Source organism: Bidens hawaiensis, unplaced genomic scaffold (genome assembly GCF_021521415.1).
Source record: "Bidens hawaiensis isolate Kalapana, Puna unplaced genomic scaffold, B.hawaiensis_p1.1 tig00028239_1, whole genome shotgun sequence".
Taxonomy (NCBI): domain Eukaryota; kingdom Viridiplantae; phylum Streptophyta; class Magnoliopsida; order Asterales; family Asteraceae; genus Bidens; species Bidens hawaiensis.
Genome location: NW_027494594.1, coordinates 118,206 through 140,211, shown reverse-complemented (window position 1 = coordinate 140,211; position 22,006 = coordinate 118,206). Strand labels below are relative to the sequence as shown.

General features: G+C 34.7%; 1 protein-coding gene across 1 annotated transcript; it reads right to left on the bottom strand.

Moving 5' to 3' along the window:
• Positions 1-1,635: 1,635 nt before the first annotated feature.
• On the bottom strand, positions 1,636-3,189 carry LOC143576566 (uncharacterized). The gene has a single exon (XM_077060628.1). The coding sequence runs from the start codon at positions 3,031-3,033 to the stop codon at positions 1,804-1,806; it is 1,230 nt and encodes a 409-aa protein (XP_076916743.1). The 5' UTR covers positions 3,034-3,189; the 3' UTR covers positions 1,636-1,803.
• Between the last annotated feature and the right edge of the window lie 18,817 nt (positions 3,190-22,006).

Sequence of the window (22,006 nt, the reverse complement as noted above, 5' to 3'; positions counted from 1 at the left end):
AGTCGAAGAACAAAGCAAAGAAACAAGTCGGCACAAGAAAGTCAACAAAGGAAAATTAGATGTCGAGCCTCCCGCAATTGAGGTTTCTAAAATTTGCTATTGCCGATCCTTCCTAGGAAATTAGATTGAAGGTCAAGTATTCAAGATCGAAAAATAAAGAATTGTCCAAGATCCAATCTCGTTCAAGCTCTTGGATCAAGACAAGTACTAGAAATCAAGAAATAAAGACGAAACAATGAACTTGATGAAGGTTCCTGGACATACTCAATCCTAGAGGGAGATTGTAGGGCCAATATTCTATATTAGTTTTAGGATTGTGTATGTCTTTATATTTGCTTAGAGTCAGTGTAATATGTATCTCAGTGCGTTTATTTTGTAAGAACAAAATGTAAAAGTTAGATAAATGGGGACCCTATATTAAGGGTCACTTAACCCATTTCTTCACAACCTTTAACAACTCTTCATAATTCAAAAACTCACTTGGAAATAAAGAGAATTCTATCTCTACCAAACACCACCTACCTAACTTTTCTACCTTTCTTTCTTTGGTTTCTTACAAACTAAGATCTTAGATCCGAGTGTTGTTAGTGATTTCCGCTAGCTAACAACACGGATTGATCCGAGTAAAGTTGTTAGATCCATCCAAAGAGAACCTGCAATATTTTACTAGGCGTTTGTTGATATTCACATCTGCTGTGCGCATACATACGTATGTTACGCATATAGCTCGTTACTATGACTACTATATATAATTATGAACTTTGGTTTCGCAAGTGCCCTATTGGGTAATTTGGTGGCACCATATTGGTTCGTGATTTTTTTTCGTGTTGTTTTGTTTTAGGTTTGATTATGATGGAGGCCCAAGTATCGATGAACGTGTTCAAAGGTGGCCCACGGAAATGGGCATAACTTGGCCCACAAAGCTCCTTTTCAAGCACATTACCAATCAAATTGAAGCTTGAGACGAGGAACACATTGTGGCAAATAGCCTACGACGGTTTGTCCCTTGTTCGAAGCCAAAAACGCTTCCTAAATAAAGTTATGGGTCTTTTATGTTTTTTTTGTCAGTTTTTGCATTTATTATTTTGGGTTTTTGTTTGGCCCAGGCCCATTTCATATTTTAAAGTCTTTTTATATGCTGGTAATGTAATCTGAAAGGTTAGACTTAAATTTAATAATAATTATTTTTCTACATTCCCTGACCTTTGGGTGGGATTTGGGGGTTTTGAAAGATCATCACGGGAATTCGTTGAATCAACGTGATTCGATCGCCGTTATCGTTTTACCGCTGCATCAATTGGTATAATGAATGTAAAGTAAACCGGCCAAAGTCATTTTATTTTGTTTTAGTTCCGGTAGCATAACAACCTCACAGAAACCGACCAAATTCACACAGGCTAGACGTCTCAGTGCCCGGGTTTTACTAAAGCGCAAGTTTACCGACCGATACCCCCCCCCCCCAATTGGACATTGATCTTACCTCAATTTATATCTTTTTTTTTTCGTTTTTTAGCTCTTGTACCGTAACGCATGTAATCAGTACCGACCAAATTCGTGTCGAGTTATTGCCTCAATGCCCGGGACTGACAACAATTGGGAACCATCCGGTTTTACTGACCAAATAAACATCGTTTTAAGTATTATAATCTTTTATACGTTAATTTGACGAATTAATTTTTTAGGGTTTAACGCTCGAATTTTATCAATGGTATGTATACCGTGACGTACCGACCATTTTCGTTGACCTATCGTAGTAACGCTTGGGTTTTACCTCGCATTGCCCCGGGTATAAAAACTAGTGTTTTAACAAGGACAAGAAGAGTTACCGTATCGCTTTGAAGAAATAGCATTAACAAGAAGGTCGACACCTATTGTGTCGGAAGGGAGATGATTCGACGGTGTTCCATCAACAATGACGGCTTCCTCACCTTCTTTCTTGCTTTTTTCTTGATCTTCTGTGGCTTCCAGAAGATATGCAATCGTATCAAGATGCATATTTTCACAAGCTTTATCCAATGGTGTGTGTCCTTCCTTGTCTTTTGTATGCAACAAATCTTTGTTCTTTTTAACCAAGATCTTTGCTGTATCTGTGTCGCCAACTATCGCAGCTATGTGAAGAGTTGTGCTTCCATTGAAATTTTTTATGTCTGTCAAGTTACGTGCATGCATACGCTCTACTTCATCTTCGATCAAAAAGAAAACATCTTTAGCAACAGCTATGTGAAGTAATGTGTTTCCATCACTGTCGATTTTTTCATTTAAAGCATTCGTCTCTTTTAGCGTGCTGTATATATCATACCATTTCTCATCAATAAATAGTTGCCGAAATTCGTTGCTATCATTTTTCTTGTCAACTTCCTGTAAATATGCAATGGTATTATGATGCTCATTTTCAGTAGCTTTATGCAACGGTGTTTTGCCTTCTTTGTCTTTAATATGGAACAGACGTTTGTTTTTCTTAATCAAGAGCACTGCTGCATTTGTGTTGCCAACAATGGCAGCAATGTGAAGGACTGTGCTTCCATCCGAGGATTTTATCTTAGTCAAGTCGACAGGCTCACGCATATGCGGTAGTATTCTTATCACCAAATTTTTACGACTGATTTCAACAGCTTTGTGAAGTAACGTGTAGCCATGACCATCGATTTTTTCTGTTAAAGCATTTCTCTTTTTAAGTTTGGCATATACTTTTAACCAATCCCCATCCGAAATTTGTTTTCGGAACTTGTTGGTTTCTTTTTCTGCGTCTATCAATAAAGAAACGACATCATGCTGCCCATTTTCATAAGCTTTATTTAATGGTGTATGGTCTTCATTGTCTTTAATAAATAATAGATTTGAGTTTTTCCCAACCAAGAGCTCTGCTGCTTTTTTGTTACCAACAGAGGCAGCAATGTGAAGGACGGTGCGTCCATTTGTATCTTTTATCACAGTCAAGTCAAGATCAGTTATATACCACAGTAGATTTTCGATGAAATAGTTACGACCTGTTTCAACGGCTATGTGGAGTAACGTGGTGCCATCACTATTCATTTGTTCTGTGAACCTGTTTATCTCTTCTGGTTCAAAGCATTCTTCAAACAAATTCTTATCCGCAATTCGTTGCCGCAATTTGTTGGTGTCTGTTTCTGCATATTCACCATCCGTCTCTATTTCCAAATCCACTTTCGGTGAAGCTGAATCTGTGTACCATTTTAAAATTTTAATAATGTTAATGACGATAATCAACTATCCAATTGTTTCCGATGGTGACTTCGTTAGTGCATTCACAGTAAGGTCCAAAAACACCTAAAACCATACATAATAATTTGTCATGTCAAAAAACACACATTTTTCACAAACACCAAATTAACACCACCATAGTTAGATTCCCATAAACATCGTCACATCATCCCACGTTTTTATTGTTATTGACTTCTATTGAAAAATAATAATTGGAGTATTTTGGTGGGATGTTTTGCTATTTTTTCCGAATAATTTTATTTTTCCAATCACCAACGATGTAATCGGGCATTTTCTCTGGTTTCATGTTATTCGGGTTGGATGTTTAGGAAAACTCAAGAACCGACCTAATTTACTAGTGGGTTGTTTTGGTTGGGTTGGGTTTCGGGTTGGTACCGTAATGGGCAGGGAAAAAAATTTGTTTTAAGCTCAAGCATATAAGTTATAACCATATTCCAAACCTTAATGAGATTCTTATCAACTTTAACAAAATCTAATTAATTTATGAACCCATACCATGTAGTGAAGATAACTAATAAAGACTCTTCGATAATGAATATTACTTTACTATATTGGAATTATTTTTAAATATAACTTTTATAAAATATACAAATGAATTCTGCTTCATTGTATCGGAATGAAGTCTACTACAAACTTTTATATGCTCACTATTTTTGTCATTTACTTTGCCTTCCGAATCTTCGATTGCTGCAACATGACAACAACCAGCACCCTATTAAATGTTAGGATTTTTAAAACAACCCACTCTCGTGTTATATGGGTTAACCCGAATTTGGAGGATTCAACCAACTAATCGACCCACTCTTCTAATATATAGTTCAGGTAATAGGCTTATACGAGTTGCATATTTAGATTTTAGTTTAATCGTGTCTCAGGTCACATGGGATCAGGTTGTACTGTTAATCACGTTTCTTCACAATTACAAGGGTCGTTTGTGTAAATAGTCAAAACTAGAGTGTTGTTGGAAATAATCACTCCTAACTCAATGGCTCGTTTGTGTCATTTATGTTTTATTTACTAGTGTAATGTAAACAAAATACAAGGGTCAAGTGGGTCATTATAGTATAGTGTAGAAGTTATATTGTAGGTTTAAAGACGTGTTTGTATCATCATGTCTATATAAACAAAGTCCATATATCATTCAAGGCTAACAATCCCACATACAATATTATCATATATACCGTAATTCTTTGATCAAATTGGTGTTAATTGATTCTGTATAACAATTATGTTTAAGAATTGGTATTAGAGCGCAAGGATTTTTACACGATTGATCATCCTTCGATACAAATCATATTGAAGATCGTATCCATCCCAAAGAGTTCTCAATCAAAATTTCATCAGAATTTAATTGGAATTTTGACAATAATCAAGAAATTTTAATCAATTGAATTGATTGAAATAATTGATTCAATCGCAACGATTATCGAATTCCCATATATTGTCCGTTTCAAGATTTTGTTTCAATCAATTGTTGGAATCAAACCCTACAATGATGGTTAACTGAGCGAGGAAAAATCATATTAAAACCCAAAAGTAGCGAAGAACCAGACTTGGTGTAACCCACAGTTCATCGTTTTTTTGGAAGACAAGAATTTGGAATCAATATCACAGAATCAGGCTCACACCGGATTCATATTTGTAGAAGACGAAACTCTAAAATCCAAAATCATTCTTCAAAGAAAAAACCATAATCTGATTTTTATTAAGAACAAATTTCAACATCCAGGTTTTTAAATCCGGTTCTGAAAATTATATCAGGTTTCTGATTTTAATTGACATTAGAATACAGAATTATTATTGGTTGTTGAAACCACTAGTTTTATTGAAAACATAGTGATTATTAGGATTCCCTGTTAGAACCACAAATTTGCCAAGAAAAAATGTCAAACTCGAACACAAATCAGAATATTGGTACCCTGATACAATACAAGAAAGTGACAACACTTTCAAACTTTCAATGCCCTATACTTAAACCGACAAACTATATGGTATGGGCAATTCATATCAAAACCATATTATAGGCAAATGGACTATTGGAAACAATTGAACCGACTAAAACCACATTACCCGGTGTGAAGAAAGATAAGAAGGCCACCGCCTATCTTTTTCAATAATTACTAGAAGATTTGGTGTTGCAAATTGTAAAATGCATATGTGCAAAGGAAATATGGGACACATTGAGAACTAGACATATAGGAGTAGATCGTGTACAAAAGGCATGCCTAAAGACCCATGAATAAGAATTTGAATTGTTACACATGGAGGACGAATCTACTGATTCATTAACCGCCAAGTTAAATGTTGTTTTTTTCAGAGCAAATAGTTTAGGGTCCAAGTTTGATGAATCAACCCTAGTATAAAAGTTACTTAACTCAATGCCAGAAAAAGTTCATCCAGATTGTAGCATCAATACTTGAATTTAGTAAAAACAACTTTAGAAGAAGCCATCGAAATACTTAAAAATTTCAACGAAGGAATAAAGTCAAATAAGGGAAGTCTAGTTGCAAATCAAGATAAGTTGTTCTCACGGCAGGATGACAATTATGTCCATGGACAATCAAGTACAAGACGAGGAAGTGTAAGACACCTCTAAGGATGCTAACCACAATAAAGGAAGCAAGTTCACTAGTGATACGAATGAAATTAGATGTTACAAGTGTAACAAAATTGTACACTATATTTCAAATTTCCCTCAAAAGGATCATGCACAAGATCAACCAATCTAGTGAAAGAGGACGAAGAGTTCACCATTTCAATGGCAATCAGTAAAGACCGTGAGGATCCTCAAATAGTTTTATTAAACGAAAAGGAGATCTAGCCCACAATAATTATAGGTTAACTAATGAAAGTATGTGGTATCTTGCCAATGGTGCAAGTAACCATATGAATTGTTCACGGGAACATTTCACTGAATTAGATGAGAAGATTAGTGGGAATGATCATTTTGGTGATGGTTCATATAGTGGCGGATCTAGAACTAAATTCCAGGGGTAACCTAAAAGCTTTTGTTTTCATCATACATTCATGCAAAAAAAAAAAAAAAGATGATAACAAATAAAGTTTACACACCTACCTAATAGACGATCTCTCCTCTTCGGCATTTGATAGCTTGAAATCGATCTATTACATCGACTTCCGTTACTTTATCAAATGTTTCTATTTCGACCGTACAAATTAGAGCATTGTTCAAATAATCGTCACCCATTCGATTGCGTAAATTCGTCTTGATAAGCTTCAATTTAGAAAAACATCTTTCTACGGTTGCGGATGCGACCGGTAAAACCAACGCTAGCTTCAATATCCGATATACCAAAGGAAAAGAAAGATATTTTCCGGTTTCCACCATTAGACGAGCAAGATCACTTATTCCATCTAGTTTTGCAAATCTTTCATCTTCTTTTACAGAGTGATAGCAGACATTAAGCTCACCCAAAAGACACCCTCTTTCTTTTGTAGTAAATCTTTCTCATACATCTTAGAAAATGCAATTATCTTAGACGTGTCAAACTTAGAAAACCGGTCACAAGGATTTAAACCCGACATGTTTTCTAGCAAAGTAGCTATTACCTCATTGAATCGATTTCCAAATTCTTGGATTTGCATATCCAAAACCGTATTAAAAATGTCAACTTCAAAATGATGTTGAAGCAACCCGTTTGCCTTAAATCATTCTAACATCTTGATATTGTTTTTTACACAAAAATATGTTACTTTTTCCAACATTGAAGCAACCCGTTTGCCTTAAATCATTCAATTCTTGTTTTGTTCCATTTATCAACTTAGCCGCTTCTAATAAGTCTTGACTTTTTTTTGAAGATGTTTTGAAAGAACATTTGTGTGACCTAAACCATCTTCCATCAAGTGTGCATAAAAAACAAATTCAAGTTTTTTTGAAATATGATAGAATACCTTTTGTTCCTTTAAAGATACGTCACTAGACTCATCTACTAACAACCCAAAAACATTGTCATTAATTTCTTCGCAAATCATTTTGGTTACTTCTTTTGCAAAGCATTAGATAATCTCTTTTTGTATCAATGGATATGTCAACTTGTTATTCTTTTTTGCATTCCCTAACGTGTACTTACCAATATCCGGGTTATTTTCACTAATCAACTTTAAAACTGAAAGAAAAAGACCTTTAGAAAAAGAGTCTTCCGATTCATCATGACCACGGAATGATAAAGAATTTTCTAACAAGAATCTGGTACTACAAACCGAACCCATTAATCGAAACTGATTTCCAATCCTTTCTTCTTTACTTTGCTTGTTGAATTTCTCATGAATGGATTGTTTTTGGTTCAAGAGATTGTCAGATTTTTGCATCGCCTAATTATGATAGCTGTCAACCTTCCCAACATGTTCTTTTAAAGCATCTGGTTTACTCCAATTACAAAAGCCTTCAGTTGAAAAAGTATCTCTTCCACCTTGATTACCAACAATTTCTTTAAACAAGTAGCAACATAAGCAATATGCTTTGTCTACTTTTATGCTATACTCTAACCATGGATATTTATCAAACCAAAGTTATGATTTCGTGGTTGAAAAGCCTTTTTAACAAGATAATGTCGTCTTATGTCATCTCTTTGATTAGGTGATAACTAGCAATAGGTAGCCTATCAAAGGGATCCGAATGAATATCATTCAAATCAATTGTATATGGAATTGAAGGACTTGAAGTTGAAGGAGTGTTTAGACCAATATTATCATCATCATCTTGTTCTTGCACATCATTACCAATATTTGGACTTCCATCAACGTCATCAAACTCTTGAAATTTTCTTTTAAAAAATTTTCCAATAAGAACTTGCTTAGGATGTGGTTTCATCTTCAAAGTTCCAAATACCATAACGGCCTAACAATATAAGAAAGTAAGAGTTAAAACTCTTAATTATAAACAAAGACAATAACTAAAATTAACAACCAAACCCTATCCTAAAGTCCAATTTCATCTCTTTTACATAAAACTATATAAACCCTAAAATAAAATAAAAAACAAACAAGAACAATACATTTGAAGAAGGGGTCGGCGAACAGCGGTGGTGACTGGAGAAAGGGCCGGCGGACGGCGGTGGTGGTTGAAGAAGGGGTCGGCGGTGGTGGCTGGAGTGATGGTTGATTGGGTGGTTTGGATATGGTGGGAGCAGAGACACGATGGTGATGGTAATTGTTTTATTATATTATTTTTTTGGTTTTATTTTATTTAAGTTGTGTAGGCTTTTATCTAATGTGTGGGCTATTAACTATTGCGTGGGCTTGTCAAAATCTTTGATGGGTAACCCAGTTTTCGTTTAGGGGTAACCCGATATATAAAACGACGAAAATAAAAAAAATTACACTACAGAATGGTAGTTGAGGGGTAACCCGGGTTACCCCTGCCTATACCATATGTCCGCCACTGGGTTCATATGTAGAAATGAAAGGCATGGGTTTAATAGTTATAGAATGTAAAAGCATGGAACAAAGACTTGAGACCAATGTTTATTACATTCCCCGTCCTTAAAGCATATTTTGATTCTATGGCAACTAATAGAAATCAGTTGTAAAGTCATTGTGGAATACAATCAGTTACGTTTGTATGACATAAAGAAAACACTTGTCATGAAAGTTGTGTGTTCGAAGAATAGACTCTACGTAATTAATTTGAAGGTTGGTACACCCATCTCACTGTTAGCAAGTTTGCAAGATAAAGCATGGACATGGCACACACGACACGGAAAAATTTAGTTAAAGTAGTTCCTTGAATTTCACACACCTCGCAAAGTCTATGATGCATGCCTATTTGGAAAGCATAGTAGATATCTACTTATAAGGAAAGCTAAATCTAGATCAAATAAATCGTTTGATTTAGTTTCGGGAGATCTCTATGGTCCTAACTCGTCATCAACTCATTCCGGCAAGAAGTATATTTTCTAATTAGTTGACGACTGTACAATGTACATGTGGGTATACTTTCTTAAATCAAAAGATCAAGCATTTGAGACATTTAGAGAATTCAAGTTGATGATAGAATTAGAGTTAGTAACCAAGTTGAAGATGTATAGAACTAACATAGGTAGAAAATTCACGTTAAATGATTTCTCCTAGTTCTGTAAAGAAAATGGAATAACGAGGCAGCCTACAACACCATTCTCCTGGCAACAGAAAGGCATGGTAGAACAAAGATATAGAACAATCCTATTTGCTACAAGGAGTATGATAAAGGCAGGTAATTTGCCTCAAAATATTTTAACTGAAGCTGTAAGACATGTTGTCTACATCCTAAACAAAACACCAACTACAGATTTAGTTGACACCTTTTGAAGCGCTTAAAGGTGATAAGCCAAATTTGAAGTATCTTAAAGTTTTTGGTTGTAATATGCAAAAGTGTTACTACCACACTTAAAGAAATTGGATTATAGAAGCACTGAAATGGTATACTAAGGTAGTGAACAAGGATCAAAATCTTATAGACTATATGATACTAGAAAAACTAGAATTTGTGTTAGTAGGGACGTATATTTCAATAAAAAAGAGTTTTGTAACGGGAAGGAAAATGCTGGAGGAAATAGTCAAGAAGAAAATGAGTGGACAAATTTATAGTTGAAGATGTTCCAACAACGAATCTACCCATAAATAGTGAACATCAATATGAGAATATTGACGTTAACAATCATAATGAAGCACCTCATTCACCAGTCACTCCACAACCTTACACCCGCGAACCAAACTCAGAAACATCTGAAAGCCATATGATTATACACCATAACGCTTTCAAATTTTAGATGATATTTATGCTCAAGTACCATAAATAGATATGGATAGAAATGAATTATTTTTAATTGAAGAAGAATCTAGAACTTATAAAGAGGCAGCAATAGATGACAAATGGATTGAAGCTATGAAAATTGAATTAGCTTTAATCGATAGGAACAAAATTCGGTTCTTGACCGATTTATCCAAAGATCATAAAGCAATAGGTTCGAAATTGGTGTTCAAGCTCAAGAGAGACACAATTGGGAATATAGTAAAACACAAGGCCCGTTTAGTAGCAAAAGGTTATGTACATCAAATGGGATCGACTTTGAAGAAGTCTTTACACTAGTAGCAAGAATAGAAACTATACATTTACTCTTAGCCTTAGCTGCTTTTAAAAAATGTAAAGTACGCCATCAAGATGTAAATTTGGCATCCTTACATGGAGAATTGAAAGAATTATATGTTTCTTAACCTGAAGGCATTATGAAACCACAAAACAAAAGGAAAGTCTACAAACGTTATAAAGTTTTTTATAGATCACAAAAAGCACCACATGCATGGAATGTAAAGTTGGATAACACATTGAAGTCGTTTGGATTTCCAAAATTGTTCATTAGAATAAGCAGTCTATACCAAGACAAGCTCAAACTCAAATATGATAGTTGGAGTTTATGTTGATGATTTGATTGTCACCGGATCACTAAAGAAATAAAACAAGTTCAAATCACAAATGGAAGTACAATTCAAAATGAGATAATTAGGTTTATTAACGTACTACTTGGGTATAGAAGTCACCCAAACATGGGGTGTGGGGTGGGAGGGGTTTTGATATCTCAATCAAATTGGTTATGTAAACAAGATTCTGAAGGATTTAGAAATGCTTGAGAGCAATGCTAGAAAGATACCGGTGGATCCAAGACTTAGAATAACAAAAGTTTAAGGCGGAGAACTAGTTGATCCAACCAAATATATAAGTCTAATCTGATGCCTAAGATAAATCTTTCAAAAAAAACTATATTTAAGTTATTCTCTAGGATTACTTAGTTGTTTATTGCAAGAACCAAATGAGCATAAGCAATCAAACTACTTATTCATTATATCAAATGAACAAATGATTATGGTATAACTTATCGAAGAAATGGAGGATGCAAGTGAATTGGTTATAGTGATAGTAGCTATGGAGTTAACACTGAAGAATGAAAAGGCACAACAACAATAGTATTGTACTTTGGAAACTCAACTATCAGTTGTTGCACTGAAAAGCAACCTGCAATATCATTATTATCATGTGAATCGGGATTCTTGGCGGCAACCGCAGCAGCATGTCAAGCATTATGGTTAATGAGACTATTTAGTGCTTTAACTGGATGGAAAGACGAAATAATAACCTTGATGGTTGACAACCATCAACAATAGCCTTAATGAAGAATCTCGTGTTTCATGGTAGGAACAAGCATGTTGATACTCATTATCACTTCATACATGATGAATTGAAAATGATAAAATAACAGTGGAGCACATAACTGGAGAATTACAAAAGAAACGATATATTAACAAATGCACTACCAAGAATCAAGTTCATCACAATGAAGGAACTACCCGGAAGTGTGTCATTATAGTATTGTGTAGAAGTTATGTCGTATGTTAAACGACGCGTCTGTATATCATAGGCCTATATATACAAAGTCCACATATCATTCAAGGGTAATGAACCCACATTAAATATTATCAATATCTCAAAATTCTTTGATTAAATCTATGCTAATCGATCATGTGTATCAATTATGTTCAAGAAGTGTCAATATAGTAACATGGTTGGTTCCATGTAGAGATGTGATATTAGGGTTTAGTTTGAAAGGTCGATGGTAAGGTGAAAAATGAATGAACCTATTTGTGATCTATATATAGGGTCGATGGTAAGGTGAAAAACGCCAAAATAATTGTAAACATTCAATTGCAATAAAGTTCTCGTTGCTTCATTCCGTTTTCATCATATTATATCACATAAATTTTTCAAAGTTCATCAAAATGGACAATGATTGGTATGAGAGAACTAAGTTCTTGAATTGGTAATTATTTTGAACAAGAACTGTTAATTGGCAGTGGTTCAAGCGATAAACTAGCAGTTTCGTTGTAGTTAATTTGCAATATCAGGACACAACGAGTCGTAATGTTGTCTATTTCAATGATGTCTGATTTCAATGCTTGGTCTTTGAATGTTGGACTGGATTTTTGATTATGTTCAATGCAGGTTCACTATCCAATTTCAATGGAGTTTTAAAAGATGTTATCCTATAATCCAGCAATTGGTTTTGTAGCCAAAGTAGTTGAACTGTGCAACATACTCATCTTCCGTTGTTAAGTTTGGAAAAGTAGTTGCTTCTTGCTATGCCAAGATACCAATGCATATCCAAAGAGTTTACATCCTCTAGATGTTGATTTTCTTGTTATTTGACAATCTCCATTCTGCAAAACCAACAAGCTGGGTCTTTGTGGGGGATGGATACCTGATTCCCAAGGTAGATGCACTTTTGAGGTATCTAAATATCCTTCTGACAACACTTAAGTGAGATTCCCTTGGTGAAGCTTGATATCTTGCACACACACACATGTTGCATGAATTATTTAGGCCTAGATACAGCTAAATACATTAAAGATCCAATCACGCACCTATACAAGGTTTGATCAACATACTTATCGGTTTCATCAGGTGATAGTGGTTCAAGTTTACTCATGGGCGTGGCACTTTCTTTGCAATCAATCAATTTAAACTTTTCAAGGAGATTTTTTAACATATTTTGATTGATGCAGAAAAATTCTTGTTTTAGTTTGTTGAGCTGCAAGCCCAAAAATTATTGTAACTCACCCTGTTACTCATTTCAAATTTAGATTTCATGAGATGTGTAAGATCATCGCATAATTTTAGATTTGTTGATCCAAATATGATGTCAACAAAGTAAGTCATTTCCCTCCTTTTTGAGAATCAAAGTTCTATCAATTTGTACTCTTTTAAAGTGATTTGAGATCAAGAATGAGGAAAGTCTGTCATACCATACCTTTGAGTTTGTTTGAGTCCATAGAGTTCTTTCTTCAACATGTATATATAGTCTGGATTGAATGCATTTTCAAACCCTGGTGGTTATGTAACATATACCTCTTCTTGTATGTTACCATAAAGGAAAGCTCCTTTGACATCCATTTGGAATACCTTGTTATTATAAGTGGTTGCATATGCAAGAAACATCGTGATAGCTTCAAGTCTTGCAAGGTTTCTTCATAGTCAATGCCTTATTTTTGGAGATAACCTTGAACTACTAACATTGTCTTGTTTTTTTTTTATCACAACTCCTATTTCCTGAATACCCATTTTGTACCAATAGGAGTTACTCCTTATGGTCTTATGCATAATTCTCACACATGCATCTCTGTGAACTACATGAGTTCCTCTTTCATGGCTTCTACCCAACTCTTTTCTCTTGAAGCAATTTGATACTTGGTTCAAGTTGAGATAGAAAAATAGCGAAGAAATAGACATTCGATTTGTTACTTCTGATAAAAACACCATGTTGTATGTCATCGATTATCTGTTCTTGAGGATGGGTATGGTGAACACATAAGGAAAAATGTCCCCTATAGTGTGTGATGAAGTTATTGGTGAAACTAATGATGAGGAAATAGTTGTTAAAGGTGGAGGCATTGGGTTAAACAACTGCTTACAAGTGATGACCTTACAAAGGTGGGATAAGGAAGTTCATTTGGGGTATCAGTTGTTTAAACATCAGTAATTACACTTCCTTGAGTTCCTTGATCATCAAATTGCACATGATCAGTAGTTTGAATGAAAGTGTTGTTGTTCTCTATATATGATTCTTCAAAAATATATAGCCTATCAGAATGATCACTTGTATCAGTAAATTCATGACTTTGGGTTCATATTTTAAAATTTCAAGATTGAACAAATCAGCAGGATTAGTTCGAATTTTCAAATTAGACATTTCATTAAATTTAACATTTAATATCTATATCATTTGTTCGGGAGATAAAACTCTATAGGCTTTAGAAGTTGAGGAATAACCTAGAAAATAAGCACGATCTACTTTGGCTGCAAATTTTTATATTGAATCTTTCAAGTTTAATATAAAATATACCCAAAGGCTTTGAAAAAGGAGATTAATGGTTTGATTTTATATAGAATTTCATAGGTAGTTTTTTCATGTCCCTGATTTATTAAAATCATGTTTTGAACATAGCTTGCAGTTTTAACAGCTTCTGAGAAAAAATATAAAGGTAGCCTTGAATCATCAAGCATTAATCTGACAAGCATGAATCTGACAGCTTCAATGAGTGTTCTTTTCTTCCTTTCTATTACTCCATTATTATGCTGAGGTTGTCTTTGAATGCTAAATTGTCTGATTATGCCTTTGAAGATACAAAAAGTATTCAACACTTCATTATTGAATTCAGTTCCATTGTCACCCCTTAGGATTTTTACAGGCATATCAAATTGCTTCTTCACTTGTACAATGAAGTTTTTGATATGTTCAGCTGCTTCATCCTTTGAGTGTATGAAGAATGTCCAAGTTAATTTTGAGTAATCATCTACAATCACAAGACACTACCTTTTCTTTCAATGACTCAGTATTCTAACTAATTTAGAAAGGTCCATGTGTAAGAGATTAAAACAAGCAGTAGTTTTGGATTCTTTTATATATTTATATGAAACATTGTGGTGTTTGCCTTTTAAGAATGCAACACTGTTTTTATTACAGACATATTCTTTAACAAGTAGACCTTTAACCAATTGTTTTTTGGTTAGATTGTTAAGTATTTGCAAATTAACATGTCCTAATCTCTTGTGCCATAAGTTTGTTTCCTTGGTTGATGTTGTACTAAGAAAAGATGTTGCAATAGGAATTTTGTTATCCTTATGCATGTCTACAGCATAGACATTCCCACTTTTGTTTCCGGTTAACAAAGTGTTTTCTGCAATGAGTTTTTTAATCTGTTTAGCACAGTCAGGGCTGACAATTTTGCATGTTTTCTTAGTGAAGAGAGCACCATACCCTCTGTCACACATTTGTGACATACTTAACAAATTGAATTTAAATTTGTCAAGTAAATTAACATTATCAAATGTTAACTTACACAATTTTACTTTACCTTAACCCAAAACATTTCCTTTTCATAATTTCCAAAGGATACAACTCCTCATCCATTTTTCTTGAATATAGAGAAAAGAGATATGTTCCCTGTTATGTGCCTAGAGCCTCCACTATCAACATACTATAAGCTTTCACTACATGTGAAATCTCCTTGCATATATAAAGGAAATTAGTTAGGAGATTTAACCAAAGCCCCGTTCGGCTTCGGTTGCTCATTAGAAGAAGATAAATCCATTTTCTATTGAAAATTCTTTACAAGATTCATCAACAGTTTTTGACTTTCCATCAACAACTTGATCTCAACACTTTGTGAAACTGTTGTATGTTTATTCAAAATAGTTGAACGCGATGTAAAGATCATACTAGATGGTGCATTTGCTACTTGAACAATTCTTGAACTTGGAATGTTCTTGAAGGACATAATAACATGTGTTTCAACACTTTCATATTGTACTTGCTTTTCAGGTGTAGAACTTTGACTTTTGAGGAACACATCATGAGTCACAATAATGTTCTTGTGATGAACAACTTTTAAAAATTTACAATATTAGTTAGATGATTGTTTTTCTTGCATAGATCACAGGGATTTTGAAACAATGGTTTCTCTTGAATATTTTTAGATTTCTTTTTCTTAATCACACCCAATCAATCAACAGTCACTATTCAAAGTGACTTATATCCAAATACAGAAGTTGGATGAGTTTCAGTTTGAAAATACTCTGTTTGGAATTTTGAGGAACTTCTTGTGGTTTATAATCAACAACTGATTTTAGACCAATCATTTAATTAAATGAAATTGCTTTAAATCTTTCTGATGCATCAGTTGTTTGATACCAGTTTCTAATCTCATCTTGACTAGCAAGATTTACTGGAGCAACATTTGGTGAAGCAACTGACTGAAATTGTGTTTGGAAGAGAGCTTCTGTAACATTCGTAAATTTTCGAACCTGAAATCCTGACTCGTTTAATTTTTTTATAATGAAAACAACGATTTATGGAAATATTTTTATTGTTAGGTCAACAAATTAAGCCGATATTCATGGAAATTGAACGCGTTTATGGATTACTTGATCAATCACACGTTAATCATCGTTTAATTTGGTCAAATAACCGCTAATATACATTGATTTTTGTGTTAACTTGAACGGTGTCTAACGTGGTCTTGAATCCTTATAAATACTTGTTGATAACACAATTTAATTTTTCCACAATACCCTCTCTTAATTTCGAAACTAAATCCTCTTTCAATTGTAGCGAAGAAGGCGTTTAAGATCCATTTTACATTGTGTTTTTTAGCCGAAACCCTAACTGGCCGTTCACTATCAATTCGACTTCGAAACTGGTAATTGTTATATGAATCTTGATCGTTTTAATTCTTTAATCAAAAGCCCTCTATCAATTTTGATTGATAGAGGGATTTTAGTGATCGATTTGAGGTTGCAAACTCTAGGGTTTAATTAATATTGAATCTTAACAAATAAATGAGTTAGTACAATTGGTCAAAAAGTGTGTGTTAGGAGGTTGAACCGGCATGCCCCATTTCGTACCTCGTAACACTCGGTTTCGTTTATCATTTTTTTATTTTTTTTATTTTTTATTTTTTATTTATTATTATTATTTTTATTGTTATTATTATTATTATCAACGTCATCATTAAAACTTTATACATTAAAACTAATATATTTTTTCATTCGTTTTTCGAACCGATCACCTAGACAAGTTTTCGCTTAATATATAAACATATATATAATATTAATTTATCTTTTTATTGTTTAAAAATCGATAAGAAACACGTAAGTATATTTTAACCGCTTACGTTTTTAAATTCAATTTATAAAGTTAATATAAAATATATTTAATGCCCCGTCGATCCGAAATGCATTATAAACCCATCATGTCGTGTTTTATTTTCTTATATAATTAGAATAATTATTTTAATTATAACCCTCGAGGGACTAACTAACGTGTTCTCTTTAACCACCTTCCTGTTCCGCGTTACGTCACCGTCTACCTTATTCATTAAAGTGAGTAATCATATCCCCGTTTTCCAATTTTTTGGTTTGGGGAATTATGCATATTAGAATTTATTATTATAATTATTATTATTATTATTATTATACTCAAACGAATTCCATTATTTGCGTGGTAGTGATATTGCTCGTTTATTTGTTTGACTGCTATTGAATTATGTGTTTACTACTTTTATGGTTGGTTGGTATCTCATCCTCATCTTTATCCTCATAGTATGATCATACACCGTCCGAGTAGACGTGTCTGAATCTAGTGGCATGTTCGAAAAGACACATTTTTACTTTTACGTTATGTTGTGTGACAATCGTCAATTTCAGGTTAACTCCGTTAACTCAACTCCGTCAATTCAAACTTAAGATCATTGAATCTATAACGCACACTTCATTACATTTAAACTAGGGTTTAAATGACGCTTAACACTTACTACATGTGTAGTCTTTCGGGATTTGCACCGAAACGCAAACGAGTTGACGCAAACGATTGAGGAATAAATGAAAAACGTCAAAACAGTAATTATGTGATAATTATGTGTTAGACTTATGTGTTACGTGATAACATGGTTATGAACATTAACTCAAGATGTAAACTAGTTAGTTAAGTTAGAAAAACAACAATTGAAAGTAGAGGGACTTGAGTGTAACTTGTGTGTTTATAAATAGATCCTTAACAATTAACCCTAACTATTATTATTCTTCTCCCAAGTTTCCGATCGCAAACCCCACCCCCTTGTCCCTCACGGCTGCCGTCCACTATACACTCACAATCAACCCTCAAATCAAGTGTTTGATTGAAGAACTAGGTGCTAGGAAGGTATAATTGATCATTCTATACATTCTTGTTGCTTGATTTTGATGTTTGTTGGGTTAACCACAAACCCTAAGCTGCCGATTTTGTGTATGTATATAGTTATTATGATTGTTGTTATTTGGATGATGATTTGATAACTAGATTGAATCTTGTTGCATGTAAATTGTTGTGTCTTTGATTTGAGTTCAAACACAAACCCTAATCAAGTATGTAATATGTAATTGATGTGCATGGATGGTGTTTATGGAGTCTAGAGGGTCATATGAATGCATGATAGTTCATAGGTTGTTAATATATTGAGTTTGGATGCAAACAGTTTCTGGACAGAATGTGTATTTGATGTTTAAGTGACTGTAACGAAGTGTAAACATGAAAATTGGTTGAGATTGTTGGTACTACAGTAAACTAGGCTGAGTCTAGTTTCTAAAGAATATAAACTTGTAATTTTTGGACAAGTAGAAGTTAACTTTTATGATTTTACAAAAACATTGTGCAAAGCTGAGCTGTTAGACCTGCTGTTAGGTTATGTGGTAAATGTTATATCTCATGAACTACGAGACCAATTGGGTTGGTTCCACTTCTGGAAGTTGACTCATTGAGTTAGGAACCTAACCCAAGTGGTCTTGCATTTATTAGATTTTTCTTTTAACGGGAATTGCAAATAACATTCTGTTGCGCATGAATTTGACTGTTATGAGTTTGCTGTAATGATTTGATGATTGTGAGAAAACTATGTTGAATAAAAATATAATTAAATATGTTCTGGAAACCTAAGACATATGTTCTTCTGTGATGATTTTTGGTAAATTAATTGAGATGCTATGATCGGTGAAATAGTACAATCTTTCTAGTAGGATTTCTGTCTCGGTGAAACTAGCTGCTGAGTTGTGTAAAGATGCATGAAACATGATACTTGCTATATAATTTTTATGTTTTGACCAAAATACCCTTGCGGGGAATAATTGCTAATTGATTGCCATGATTTGACCAAATTGCCCTCATGGGGAATAATGGCTAGTTAATTGTTATTTGTTGACCAAAATGCCCTTACGGGGAATAATTGCTAGTAATGTGCGTTATGAATACATGGCACGTATATGGTTGCTTACACATGTAATGTGTCACAAAAACACTTGTTAAAGTCACACACGATTCACGAACGAAGCACGAAACATGTTATGTGCATAGGTATTATGTGCCGGGTCTAGAGACTCGATAATATTCCGACACTTAGAAAAATCTCCTTGTTGTTTTAGAACGTTAGAGAGAGAGTTTTTCGGTGACGCGCATCTTGGTGATTTAATTTGGGAAATTCTTCGCAAACAGTGAGTTTCACTTTCCCCTCTTTAAACTGTTTTCAAACGCTTTTCACTTGGGGGAGATAACATACTCCACAACGCATTTAAGATTTTGTTATAAATTATATATCACTTGTAAAGGCTAAGTGGCAAACGAAACATTTGAAGTCCTACACATCGAACCGGTTAATATTTAGAATAGCGAGTCACTGTTGAGTAGTACTACTGGGTTTGACAAACCCCACCCAACGCTAAACTCGACTGGAGGTCGAGCGGGTGTAATTTTGGCTAATACGTACCATGGTCTGGAGGACCTGGTGACAAGGCACTTATTAAACGAGTCAGCTTCGGTGTCGAACACTTAGTAATACTTGTTGTATAGACTAGCTACCTATCGATATATAATTGACATAACACTATCTGTAACGCAAACCGCTGTAACGCAAAACGCTGTAACGCAAAACGCTGTAACGCTGTAACGCACAACGCTGAATGCAAACGCTGAACGCTTTTTTTTTTATTTAAACTTGTGAACTCACCAACCTTGTGTTGACACTTTTAGTATGTTATTCTCAGGTAGCCGAGGCGGGCGCGCGGTTTAGGAACATGCATTGCTTGATATACTTTTAACTATGCAAACTTACTTTTAACTGTTATCCTTGGTTTTAAATCGTCCTGCGTGACATAACGTTGTTTCTATGGTTTTACGCTTCCGCACTTATTTTCATTTAAACGTTTTTATGGTTTGATTATAACTGATGATTCCGATCCTGTTAGTTCACACCCTCTGACGGTAAAAATCCGTTAGTGGATTTTGAGGGTGTGACATGTTGTTTATTGGTTGTGCATTCGTCCGAGTAGACATGTCCATAATCTAGTGGCATGATCGAAAATACTGTAACATCCCGAAATTTTTGGAATAATATTAATTATATTAGTTAATATTGATGAGAAGGTTACTCGGGTTAGCGGGGAAATAATTAAATAAAGTAGGAGTTAATACGAGTCGGGCTTGAGTTGGGCTAAGTAATATGGGTAATGGACTTGGGTTAAATGGAAGGAAGATAGACCATGGGCTCAAGCCCATGATCCATCATATAAATACCTTCATTAACCCTTATATCATTCATTTACCACCCATTCCATACACCACCCAAAACACACACTTAACTCTCTCTCATCTTACTTCCTCTGTTTAGCCTAAACCAAGAAGAAGAAGAAGAAGAAGAAGAAGGAGAATCGGCTTTCAACCCGAGGTAAGATTAGTATGATGTTGTATGAACCTAAACCCGTAGTTTTAGTCACGAAACGTTGAGCCGACACCGTTAAACCGTTAAAGTCACGAGGTCCGGGTGGAATCGGGTATAAACCGAACCTAAGATGAGCTTAGGGATCACCCTAGCTCAGATCTGGATCAAACGGGACGAAAAACGGTGAAAACGGTGGTGAGATAAGCGAGATCTCGCTTTTCCAGCGAGATCCCGGTTTTCCGGCAAGTGCGGCGCCGGAAAGGCGGCGCCGGAGGTTAAGTCACATCAAGGAATGTTCTGATGTGACATCTGACATATGACGACCCCTAACCCTGATTCGTTATGGAAATCTAACGAATTAACGGTGATTCGTTAAATGAAGGATAACCAGTTCGTTATGGCAATTCTGTAGGATGGGATGACGAACTAGAAGCAGATCGCTGAGTAATTCGTTAAGGAGAAATAACGAATTAGGCCAACGAATTAGGATGATGAACCAGGCCATATTAGCTAATTCATTACAGAAGGGTCCAGTTCGCTAAGGAGACTAGTTCGTTAGAAAGGTTCAATTCGGTATAAGGTCTAATTCGTTATAGGGTTCAGTTCGTCATAAAGGTCGATTCTCTATGAAGTAACAAACTAGTAACGAATGAATCCCATTTCGTTAAGGACCAAGTAACGAACCAGACTTTTATCATAATGACAGAACAGTCCCTGGACTTAGAAAGAATGAGATAATTACATAGTAGCCCTTGGACTTTATTAATTTATGAAAGATACCTTTAAAGATTAACGAGTAACGATTAACTAACCGGTAATGATTCAATGAAGTAAAACCGGCTTAGACGCGTAAGACTTATTAAGTAGCAATGAGAATGGCTAGAGTAGTATTTGATATTCAATTATTAAACCGTTAAACGCACACGGCTAGAGAAGGAATAACCAGTACCAGAAGAAGTAACCGAATTCAGGTGAGTTTCTAGCCCACTTCCTTGTTATGTTTTCGGGGCTGTGTGCATACTCGATGTGATAGTTAATACACTTACCTTAAGTGGTAAGTGTATGCTTAATATGATTTATATATGATGACTGCTTGACGGTGTGTGAACGATCTTCGGATATTGCATGTACCGCCAGGTGGTAGTTAAAGATATGATTGCTATATATAATGTAGGAATGATATATGTATGATATGTACATGAACGATCTTCGGATATTGCATGTACTGTTGGGTTCTGATTACAGATATGTATGGTATAATGTATGGATGATACGTGTATGATATGAGAAAATATAAGGGATAGCTAGGTGCAGGTAGAAAGGGATTGAGCCCTAATAATACTTAAGGCAGAAAGGGACTGAGCCCTAATAATACTCAAGGCAGAAAGGGACGATTGAGCCCTAATAATACTCAAGGCGGAAAGGGACGACTGAGCCCTAATAATACTCAAGGCAGAAGGGGACTGAGCCCTAG